The 12,924-nt window shown below is 27.7% G+C and overlaps 1 protein-coding gene across 1 annotated transcript; it reads right to left on the bottom strand.

Moving 5' to 3' along the window:
• Positions 1-2,156: 2,156 nt before the first annotated feature.
• Positions 2,157-5,942, bottom strand: Phum_PHUM097070 (uncharacterized protein; the record flags this gene model as incomplete). Its single annotated transcript, XM_002423882.1, has 2 exons — positions 2,157-5,663; positions 5,859-5,942. The coding sequence occupies 2 exons, from the start codon at positions 5,940-5,942 to the stop codon at positions 2,157-2,159; spliced, it is 3,591 nt and encodes a 1,196-aa protein (XP_002423927.1).
• Between the last annotated feature and the right edge of the window lie 6,982 nt (positions 5,943-12,924).

The raw sequence follows: 12,924 nt of genomic DNA, 5'->3' as shown, positions 1-12,924 counted from the left end.
ACTTTATCCAGTCATAACCTAATCCTTTTGTGTTCACAATTGAGTATTGTCTGGAAAATATTTCCACTACTTACAACTTCAATCTAGAATCATGTTACTACGGAACAGAACAAGATATCCAGTCATAGCATCTACCCGAGAACTTCTCATCTTAGACGAATTCTGCAAGTGTCAGCAAAGGAAAATTTCCAATTTCAACCAGAGGAGAAAACAAATTTTTTCTTTTCCAAAAGAAAAATTGTTTTCCTTCTTAAGGGGGGAGGTGTTATGAACCCATATCAAATGTGGTATATTTTTTGATAAATGAATGAGAATAATGAGTCCATTCACATCGTAGACGTAAAGTCAGCATGTCTGGAGAACAATGACTCCATTCACATCGTAGAGACATAGTCAGCATTTCTGGAAGCTTCGCTTCTGGACAATCATTCTTTTGTTTTCTTATCTAATCTTGATTACTGGTCAATGAACAATGACTAACGATAGATCGAACTTATAAAAGGAGGCTGAACGTCTCAGCCATGGTTCTTGTTTCTCAGGACTTGGTTCTTGTTTCTTTAGACTTCGTTCTTGGTGTTCGACTCTTAGTTCATCGGTTTCTCCTGATATCTTAGAGTTCAACTTGTGTCTAGGTCTAGTTTTGTGATAGTGTTTACAACTAGTAGTGTTCATAACATTATTTTAGTGACTAATTTGTTCTGTACATGTAACATGTTGTAAAATGTTCTTCTGTTGCTTACAATCAATATAATTCTTCTTTCGTTAAAAGTGTGTTCGATTTCAATCTTGAATAATACCACGAACGCGGAGGAAGATCAACGTTGTGAATCGATAATCGAATCGGGCCACGACAATATATATGTAAAAAAAAAAATGAATAATGATGATGATAATAATGATATTGATTTTTGTAACGAAGATGAGAATGATAATGATAATGATTATTATTATAAATTTTTTATTTTTTATTTTTTCATTGATTTTTTTTTGTGTAAATTAAAATAAAATTTTTTTTTTTTTTTTTTTAAATAATAATAATAATAATAATTATTTGCAATCGAATTTTTATTTTAATAATTTTTTCCCCTTCCCCTTCACCCTCCCGCGCCATCACTTTCCCCCCTCTTCCGTTCCCTTATAAAAAAAAATAAAACGATTAGACATCCGTAATAATAAATAAATAAATTTATTTAATAAATATAGGAACATACAATTGAAATAAAAAAAAAACAAACATTTGAAAATAACAATAATAATAATGATAATAATAATAATAGTCTTGTAAAAACAAAAATAAAAATAAAAAAAATAAAAAACGGTAACGAAATTATTTTAAAATCGGCACAGCCAAAAAAAATAAAAATAAATAATAATAATAATAATAATAATAATAATAATGGATCACTCTACGTGAAACGCGAAAAAATCCACTAAAAATTACAGGAGAGAAAGAGAGAGAGAGACAGACAGAGAGAGAGAATAGTACTTTATACGAATTTTTTGGGGGATTCCCAAATTTTTAAAAAAATTTATTATTATCAGTCTCCGTTTTTTTAAACAAAAAAAAAAACGATTTGAAATTTTTATTTATCAATCATTGATCGATTGATCGATTATTGCTACTACGATTTGTGACGTTTCATAAACGTATTTTCCCCGCCCCCTCCCTTCCCTCCCTCCCTTCTTTCGCCTCCAAAACGTTTCATCATTCATGATCGATTTTAATTTTTTCTGTGTGGTAAAAAACGAGAGAAAAATTAAAAAATAATAATAACGACGACGACGACGACGACAGCAAAACAAATTCAAAAACGAATTATTTACGCTTTAATTATTATTATTATTATTATCATTATTATCATTATCGCTCCGAAAATAAAAAAATATAAATAAAAAATAAAAAAATTTGCTGTCACGCGCAATGAATTTTCTTTTCTATTAATAAACCATTACGCGGTCGGTGGTAACGCACACAAAAAAAAAACTTTTCGCCTTTTCATCGTTTGACATTTTTTAATTATTTACAATAATTTACATCGCATCTCACTAATAATAATAATAATAAATTTTCCGGAAATGATTACCACAACTGGAAAAACTCGATGAAAATATTTCGATTTTGTTTTGGTGTTATCAAAACAAAAAACTTTTCCGAGTTAGGTCGTCGTCGTCGTCGTCGTCGCGCTCGTCTTCATTTTCCCATCGTTACCACAATTTGGACATTTCAAATCATCATCATCATCATCAACACCCCCACCGCCACCGCCACCGCCATCGTTTTTAAACAAACAAGCAGAATGAAAAACACGACGACAACATTTGAATACGACGAGTCCAGATTCCCCGATTAAAACTTTCGTGTTTAACGGCAACGAACAAACGGTACAAACATTTTTGTAATTGACTTTGACTCCCCAATGATTTGAAAAATCCCTTTCGGAATTTCTATAATTTTCTCCAAAAATTTTCCTACCGATTTTTTCCGACGCTATCGATAAACCATCGTCGGATTCGTCGTTGTCGATGGACAACGACAACGACGACGATGACGACAACAACAATTTATCGATAATTTTTTTCTTATGTTTGTCGTTGTTGTTATCGTGTTTTCCCATAATCAAACAAAATATTAAACTCTGATAAAAATTTTTATCCATTTTCATTGAATTTAATATTTCTTTCGATTTATTCCCGAATAATTTCAACGCGTCTTCCGGATTTCTGGACAACTTGACGGATATCATTCCGAATTTTGTCCAGGACACGATTCCCTCCTCCCCACCACTCTCGGATTTGATTTTCTCGTTACAATTCAAACAATATCCCTCGTTCACTCTTATCAAAAGATCCAAACATTTTTCCAGCGTGTTTAAATCGACGTTCCCGTCTCCCGATCTCGTTTCCAATTCTTCCAATTCTCCAGTTTGTATAATCAATTTAATGACCGACTCGAACGGATCCTTTCTTTTCACTTTTATCAATAATTTCCACAGGTACGGAATCCTTCGACACATTTCAAAACATTTTTTCTCGTTTTTAACTTTCCAATTTTTCAATATCAAAGCGTGTCCCAAATCTGGAAATATCGGTATCGGATACACGGACTGGAATTTATATATTGGAAATCCGCACGTGCAATTATAATCCGTGACGGAACTCGAAGCGGAATCGAAATTTTCAAGGCAATTTATCGCGTAATTTTCAATCGTTTCGTTCATTTCCCTATCGAATTTTCCCCTGTCGGATTCGAGGATTTTATTCAGGTACGTTAAAAAAATCGTGTTGCTTTGCAATTCGACAAATTTTCCAAATTTTCCCGTTTCCGTTATGTTTTCTTCGTGTTTCAAAACGAGGTAAAAAAAATCATTTATATCGACGCGATCGAAATATTTACTCATTTCCTCCATTCTCACGTGATTTATCAGTGAATAAATATAATTTAATAATTTCGGATAAGATTTCATGTCATCATCGTTTACGTTACCGGAAACGGAAGTGCAATCTTCACAATAATTATTTAATATTTCCAATAGAGATTTATAATAACATTCGAGTTTCATTGATTTGACTATTTCCACGATTTTTTCCTCGTTTAATATTTTCGAAAATAATTTTAATATTTTACTTAGTTTGTAATCGAATTCCAAACATTTTTTATCGATGTTTTCAACGAGGAAAACCGGATATTTATCAATCTCTTCCTCTCCTTCCTCGTTTCTCTCCTTCGACCTGAAATTTTCTCCGTTTATATTTTCCAACCATTCGTAAAAAAATTTAGAATTTATTTTTTCGTGAAAAAAACCTGAGATTTTATTTTTATCATCATCATTATTAATTAATTTTTCAAAAGGCAACGAATCTAAACTATCTAAACTATTATTATTATTATTATTATTATTATTATTAATATTACTATTCGAACGCGCTAAATCTAAAAAACTATCGAAAAAATTTTGAATGGTATTTTTTAATGAATCCTCTTCGTTTCCGGTGGTATCGTTTATCGATTCCAAAATTTTTTTAATTGAATTTTCCACGTTTCCGACTGGAAATTTTTCCATTTTCCCAATTAAACAACGTTCCGATCGATTATTATCAATTTTTATCGAGTTTTCCTCTTCTCCTTCTTCTTCTTTGGTTTTTATTTGTTCGTCTTTTAAATCCGGAAGTGACGACGTGCTACCTCTTTCGATATTTTGAAATCCATTTTGAAATCTTTCCGGTGAAACGCTGTGCGAACGTCCTTTTAAATTTAAATACGAAGGCCTCAAAGGTTTCTTATGATTTTTAAAAAAAAATTTATTTACATCACTTTGATTATTATTATTATTATGGCGATGGCGATGGGGATCACTTTGGGTCGTCGCGTTATAAAATTCAAATTTTATCCTTTGAACGTTTTCTAATTTTTTTTTCCGCGCGTTTTCTTTGAATATCTCTATAAGGGGTTTTAATACGTCACCGTAACCGTTATCCGGACTTGATAATTTATCGTTTAAATCGTGCAAAACGTGTAATTTATTACTTTTCCCGGATTCTTTTAATAAAAAATTCAAATGTTCAACGCATATCTTTGACAAATCTAAATAATTTTTACTTAAATATAAACTTATTAATAAATTTTCTAACGTGACTACGTTCAATGCGTACATTTTGCCAAAACCCGACCAAACGTAAATGACGTCATTAACGGTTTTGGCATCGACAATGTTTGTTATTTCGTTGTTCCACAAAATTAAAACGGATTTTTCCGGATCGAATATGTACAGGCCATCTTTTTTATACGTGAATAAAAATTTATTCGACATGAAGGCGTATAATTTTTGAAAATTAAATGATTGCTCGGTGAAATTCATATTTGTTTGTACAACATCGTGCTTTTCATCATCGCGAGATGAATTCACGTTTTGACTAGATTTAAAATCTTTTAAAAAATAAATTTTTTTAGGAGGAACAGCCAATGCTTCTTTAAAATGATGTGTGCTTATAACCGTTCCATCAATGGCACATTCCCAAACTCTTGAACCTGGCCGAGCACAAAACAATTTCAAATTAGATAAATTTGTTATGTCTGTTGTTGTTGTTGTATTATTGCTATCTGAATTATTTTCCTCTCTAGTTTTAAATATGCAAGCACCATATTCTCCATCTCTTAATTTATGTCCAACTTGTTTGAACAATTCTTTTTTCGTATCACATATGTAACATTTTGTAAGCGTAGAAACTAAAAGCATGTTCGAATTGAAATCCATTTGAACAATTTTCGAGTCTAATTGCATCAAAACAAAACAGGGAGTTTGAAACATTCCCTTGGCTGGAAAAACTGATGTTAACACAATAGATACTTTTCCATTATTATCACCCACAAATAATTCATTATTCACATCGTTCCATTGCAAACAAGTAACTTGTTCATTTTGATGTTCTGTTGCTGTTATCAAATGTTTGATTCCATTCGATGTTTTTTCCAATATGCACACCATACCTTTGACAGTTGAAAAACCTATGAATTTTTCATCTGGAGATATAGATACTTGTGTTACAGATCCTTCTTTGTTTGGAAGTAATTGTAAAAAACAACATGGCTCCCTTTGAAAGACGTAAAGGCTTCCACTTGTAGCTCCGAATATTAGGTAACTATTTGATGTGTTGAAACATGTGTACTGAAAAAATTGTTTTACTATCAACCATTATTGATGTTCATTTGTCCAAATTCCTAATTTATTCAAATACTAATATAATAAATTAATTACTAAATGTTTTAACTTGTTTTTTATATTTAATTTGTTTAAAAGTTTTAAATAAAAATAACACACTTACTCTTTGTCATTCATTCATTCATGCATGCATTTTATTACCTTTATTCGAGTTGTACTTTTTAATGGAGTAAATATACAAGAAAGATCTTCATATTCTGTTAATAAATACATGGAGTTATCCATTTTACCTAAAAAAAAAAAAAAAAAGAATTAACAAATCATTATTGAAAAGGTCAGTTTGACATTTTGATATTAATTAAAATCTTTGTAGAAGAAAAAAATTAAAAATTTTAAATACTGATACCAACAAATGCTGATGTAAAAAATTAATTTTAAAAAAGCGATTAAAATTTATATCGATCAGTTATAAATTCATAATAAGTTATTAATAAAATTAAAATTAAAAATCAAATGATAATATTGTAATTTTAAAAATAATAATTTAAAAGAAAATCATAATTTTTAAATTAAAATCATTCGATAAACAATTGATTGTAATAATAATAAATAAAAACCATACCGTTTTTTATAAATAATGTAAAATTACAAAATTAAATCAAATGATTTTCATGCTAAAAATAATTGATGTTTTTTTTTTTTTTTCTTTTTTTTGTATTATGTAACTGTTATTTAATCCATGTTTTCTTTTTAATAAGTTCAAACTTTTGCCACTTTTACTCTGATGGCAGCACTTACGAGTCTCCATTTTGCAAAGCCTCCGATATTCAAAATATTTAACCGGAAATTAAAACCTCGTGTTTGTTGTTTACTTAAAAAAAATTTTCCACAAAATTTCCTCGACATTCCTCAAAAATTAACAATTGTAATAATAATAATAATAAATTTTATCCTTTAATTCTTTTCAATCTTATTAAATTTTCAAAAGTTTTAAAACAAAAAAATTTTAAATAAGGATGCTATGGTAAATCCATTCAATTTAAAAAATAATTTAAAATTTTATGAGAAATTATATTCAAATTACAAAATAAAATTTGATAAAACATTTTTAAATTACAATCTCCCAACCTATAAAAACAAAATATTTAAATGTTAGATTACATCAATTTTTTAAATAAAAAAAAATTTTTTTTTCAATGATGAAATCAAAATTTATATAAAAAAAGAAGAAGAAGAAGATAAAGTCATAAATAAATCATTAAATAGAAAGTAAATGTCAATATGAGATGTATTATTGGATATAAATAAAAAAAAAACAATGAGCCTAACTAACTATTGATGGATCTGTTGTCACAATAAAGATAATATCAATAAAAAAAAAAAAAAAATTCAAAGGGTGTGCCTGCCTGCTTGCCTACCTTCCTTCCTTCATGCCTGTACCTAATTCGACCACCCTAACTAATCTTATCCTTCACTGAGTTATATTTAATTAAAAATATTTTTTTTTTTTTTTGTAAACCATAAGTAAGACGATGACTTATTTAACAATAATTGACAGATTTTAAAAAACAAAAAAATTTTTTATATATATATATGTGAACAAGTTTTTTTTTGTTTAAACAATCCATCTTATTCTTTGTTGTAATTATTATTTTATAACAATATTATTAAATAAATAAAACATTTATTAAAAAAAAAAAATAACCTCCATAAAAAAAAAGAAAAACCATCACGATATGATATGAATTATTTCAAAAAATATTATTATTATTAAAAAATAATTTTTAAATGCCAATTCTATTTTATTATTAAAAAAGGTTATTTACCTTTTTAATTATTAATTAAATAAATTAATAATTACAAATATAAATAATTCGATTACCTGATTTTTAAATAAATAAAAAAAAAACTCGTTCGTAATGAATGCAAAAAAAAAATTTTTTTTTTTTTTTACGTTATTGTTCACTTAAAATAAATCAATTATTATTATTATTATTATTATTATTATTATTAATTATAGTTTTTAAAAAGAAAAAAACTATTTTCATTTATTATTATTATTATTATTATTTAAAAAGAAAAACAGGTAAAGGTAAACGACCTTTAAAATAAAAATTAATTTTTTTTTCTTTCTTACCTGACTGATAATGAAGACGATGAGGCGCCATTTTTTTTTTTTAAATAGAATTTTTTCATTTTGGATTTTTGTAAATTATTAATAATAATAATAATAAATTTATGTAGAAGAATTATACAATCATTTCTTTCTCTTTTTTCTGCGTATTTAAAAAAAAAAATGAAAGAAAAAGAGAGAAAAAGGTTAACGTACCTTTTTTTAAAAGGAAAACAATATGGCGGACGTATACGAGTTGTATCTCCTTTAAAAAAAAATTTTTGTTGTTGTTGTGGTGGCATCATAATCTAAAAAGAAAAAAAAATGTCAACAATTTTTCTATCATAACTTTTAATATATTAATTAATTGTTTTAGTTTTTTTTTTTTTTTTTAAACAAAATGACAGATGATGTTAAAAAAAAAAAAAAAAAACTTGAATTCTTCTTTTTCTTATTCATTTTCGTGACGTTTCATTCGAATTTTATTATTTAATTATGTTTTTTTTTTTTTAACGAATCGAAAACATAACAAATTCCTCAAACCGGAAATGAAATTTTAAAAGCGGAAATGAAAAATTAATAAATTAAAACAAATCACCAAATGCAAATTTGAAAAGTTTACAATTTTTCTTCAACATTCCATCCATCTTTTTTCCTTTTTTTTTTAAACAAAAACCGAAAAGAAATAATAATAATAATAATAATAAAGAAAGGATAAGATTGAAAATGATGATGATGATGATGATGATGATGATGATAATAATTTTATTTTTCTTTAGTGTGATGTTAAAATCATTACTCTATGACTTGCCACTTTCTTTTTTCTTTTTATCCATTCACCGCTTGATTTTAATTAATGAGAATTTAAATCAATCATAAAAAATGCCGCCGAATGACGTCAAAAAAAAAAATTTAATTATTATATATATTTTTTCTCTCTTCTTTCTTCCGCCTAAAATTTATTTAAATTTAAATATTAAAAAAATGGCGGGAAAAAATTCTTGACGAAATAAAAAAATAATAAATTTTGTTAGCTTTTTGTCCACCCCCCTTTTTTTTCATTTTAAATAAAATAATTTATTGTAAATAAATTTAAAAAAAAAAACAATATTGCGTCGTGACGATTATGTTGGTGATGGTGATGGTGGTGGTGGTGGTGTTGGTGATGATGATGGTGCAATGATGAGATAATAACAGTAGCCGCGACGGTGTTCATTGAAATCGGCATTCTTTGAAAACTTTTTCAAGTTTATGAATGAAATGATAATTATTAAACGCATGCGTTTGACGGTTGTAACTAACTAACTAACTCTCTGGAAAGTCTAGAAATTTAATATATAAAATCATATTCATCGAGAAACGCTGGAGAATTCTCATCGTCGTCGTGTCAGAAGATAATTTCGATACTTATGCGAGAATTTTTTTTTATTTAGGATTTCGAACGATTTTGACCGAATTTTCCTTTTTTTTAATTATTTCACTGGCGTGACATTGATGACGATGATGATGATGATAATGACGATGATGACGATGACGATGATGATGATGATGATAATGATGAAAAGTAAAGGAAAAAAAAAGAGTCAGTCCCGATCGTTATTTTAAGAATAAAAAATTCTCCGTAACTTTTTTTTTATTTATTTTTTAAATTTACGATTTTACGCCGCGTTTTTTTTTGTTCATAACAAACGCATCACTCGCATACGTCATCGAGTTTTATATTAAAAAAAAAAAAATTTGTTTAATTTATCATTATTATCAATTTTAGAGTCGACGCGAAGATATTTACAAGTATTTACTCATCGCTCTACTCGATTCTTCTGGACTACGACGATGATGATGATGATGATAATAATATAATAAAACATAGTAAAATAATAATAATAATAATAATAATAAATTATCATGCAGAGTTTACGGACAAAATGAAAAAGTTTCCACGATTTATAAAAAAAAAAAAAAAAAAAAAAAAGAATCTCAGAAAAGTCAGCAGGATATCAAAATGGAGGCTACCACCGCGAGTTACTCGAGATTAAAACATTCTTATTATCAACTGTCATAATTTGATGTCTTATTATTCATGAATATTTCATATAAATATAAATAAACGTTTTCAAATTATTATTATTATTATTATTATTAATAAATTTTCGGAATCTTATAAAAAAAAAAAAAAAAAAACCTCCTCCTGAATTAAATAAAAAAATTTTTTTTTTTTTCGGTAACGAATTTATTATCAACACGAATAAGATATATTATGAAACAACAAAAGATGAAGACGTGAAACAACCGAAAGAGAAAGAGAGACAGAAAGACAGAGAGAGAGAGAGAGAGAGAAAAACTCATCACGTTAGTGACACTCTGACAGTAACAAGTGGGGGTAGATGACAAGAATATTTTGTGTAATCTAAAACCATTTTCGAATGAAAAAAAAAAAAACTAAAAATTTCGACTCGTTATTATCATTATTATTATTATGTAAAGAATATTTTAACTTGACGGTTATTAACAATTCGATTATTTAAAAAAATAAAAAAAAATGGAGGCGTTACCGTTAAAACGTTTCTTATAACATATGAATTTCGTCGTCGTGGTAATTATAAAGGATGAAATTGGAAGTGGTAGCAGGAGCGTCAACACGTTAAATTTAAAAAAAAAATCAACAACCCCCCTCCCCTGACCCCATTGACATCCTCCCTTCATCTCTTACCCCCTACGAACACGTAACAATCGGGGGTCGGTTAATATTGAATGCATTAAATCGCACAATGCGATGAAAGAGAGAGAGAGAGAGAGAGAGAGAGGAATAATAATAATACTTATTCGTGTATAAGTATTTGAAGTTATTGTTTGATGTACATCGATACAGGTCAAACTCATTATTTATTTACAAATTAGTTTCCATTATTGTAAAGAAACCGACAACCGGATTAAGATGGCGACACTTCACCGTGTAAATAATAAAAAAAAAAAAAAAATGAGAAAAAGAAAAGAATGAGAAAAATAGAAAAACCTTTTAAAACTACTACTACCCCTACTACCACTACCACTTCCACTAATACTTCTCTCGGATATGTTTTTATTTTATCAAAAGAAAAATCAAAAAATTCACCCTAATATGAAAAATAAGGGAAGAAAATACATACACACAAACACAAAAAGGTTTCAGGTTCGTGAACCGCCACTACCGCCCCTACCATCACCACCACCACCACCGCCGCCATCACCGTCACTAACGCCACGACATGCATACCTTTTTTCATTCTTTTTTCTTCTTATCTTTTTCCTTTTTTTTTTTTTTTAATAATAATCGTCTTCGTGATCATCTCACGAGTTTCAATAAAAAATTATTATTATTATTATTATTATTATTATTATTTATCAAAGTAATACGTCACGTGTTTGTCGGAGATTTTTTTTCCAAAATTTTATTGGGGGTCTCTATCCTCATCCCACGGAGATAAATCCCTGTCGTCGTTAAGGGTTTCGTCTTTTTAACATTAATTCTCGTAAGTTTTCCCGAGTCTCCATCTCATTCCCGAATCGTGTCCTGTGACGTCAGTGGGATAATAAAGATTCGTTTCAGGTCGGCATAAGAAAAAACAATTTTTTTGGTTTCAAAAAAAAAAAAAAAACAAAAAATTATTTTTCAATTACGACACGTCATCAAATCGAAACTCGTTAAACTATACCGGCCCCCTACGTCTTTCACGACGTCTCGTCCCTCCCCTTCCCACACTTCCTCTCCCCCCGCCCCGTCAACGAATAATTAAATAAAATAATTAAAAAAAAAAAAAAAAATTTAAGAAAGAAACTCAACGGAGCAAAAAAAACAAAAGGGAATAACGAGTTTGCCGGACATAAATAAAGATGTTGTTGTTAATGAATTCTTTCTCTCTCTCTCTGTCTATCTCTCTCTGTTTTTTCGCTTATTAACATCACCGCGATTGATACGCTTGCGTACGTGCGTGCGTGCGTGCGTGCGTAAATAAATTTAAATTTTTCGATAATAATAATAATGATAATAATGTGTTGTTTTTAAAATTTTATTTTTGACAGAATTTTTTTTTTATAAAAACATTTTAATTTAAAAAATTTTATTATTATTATTAATTTAAAAAAAAAAAAATCCTTATGCGGAACGAACGAATAGAGTAGCAGCAGACGATTATGTAAATAAATAAATATTATCATTATTATTATTACCATCGTTTTATTTTTTTTTGGGGGGAGGGGGGAGAGGCAACGTTAAGAATTAAAAAAAATTTATTTAAACGAAAAAAATTTTTTTTTTGTATGTAAAGTTAAAAATCGAATGAAATTTTTTTTTAATGAAAAATCGATCGTAAATCGATCGATTAATTTATCGATTGATTTTTTCCAGCGTTTTTTTCTTTTTTTTCCAGAACATACGAAATTATTTTGGAATTATTTAAAAAAAAAAACTTTCACGTGTTTCGTTTTAAAAACTTTTCTTTCACTTTTACAACTTTTTTTTCTTATCTTAAACTCAAACAATTTAAAAATTTTTTCTTTCTTATCAGTACTGGAGAAAATACTGATAAGACGAATTTTTTCTCCAAAAGTTCATTAACACGTTAATTAAAATAAACGCGGCGCTAAATATAATAAAAAAAAATTAAAAAATTTTTGTTTTGAAAAAAAAACTTTTTGAACGCAACCTTTGAAAATCTTTTTTTTCTTTCTTTTCCCATTTTGATCCTTTTCCAGATTCACAAAGATTTTACCTGGAAAATTATTATTTTTATTAATAAATAAAAAGAAAAAGTATATAAAAGAAGTAGTTTTGTCAATGAAGGTGGTCCAATCAATGTGTTTTGAGTAAAATTTGTGACAGGTTTTATTTTTTAATATAATAGTGACCTATTGTACTATGAATACCGCCCGTCAAGTATCGCGTTTTGAAACCTTTTGTTGCTAAAAAAAAAATAATAATAATAATGATAATAATAACAAACAACAACCGACAAACAAAATAAAAATACGTAAAAACCTACTTATTTTAACAAATATGAAAAAAATTATCTTTTAGAATTTTTTTTTTTTAAACATGTCCGACAATTTTTAAAATATTGACCATCACAATTTTATAAAACAAACAAACAAATTATCGATTGTTCTATTTATCCACGT

The sequence above is a fragment of the Pediculus humanus genome, genomic scaffold (assembly GCF_000006295.1).
Source record: "Pediculus humanus corporis 1103172107447 genomic scaffold, whole genome shotgun sequence".
Lineage (NCBI taxonomy): Eukaryota > Metazoa > Arthropoda > Insecta > Psocodea > Pediculidae > Pediculus > Pediculus humanus.
The sequence above is the reverse complement of the archived record's forward strand: the minus strand, read 5'-3'. Positions and strand labels throughout refer to the sequence as shown.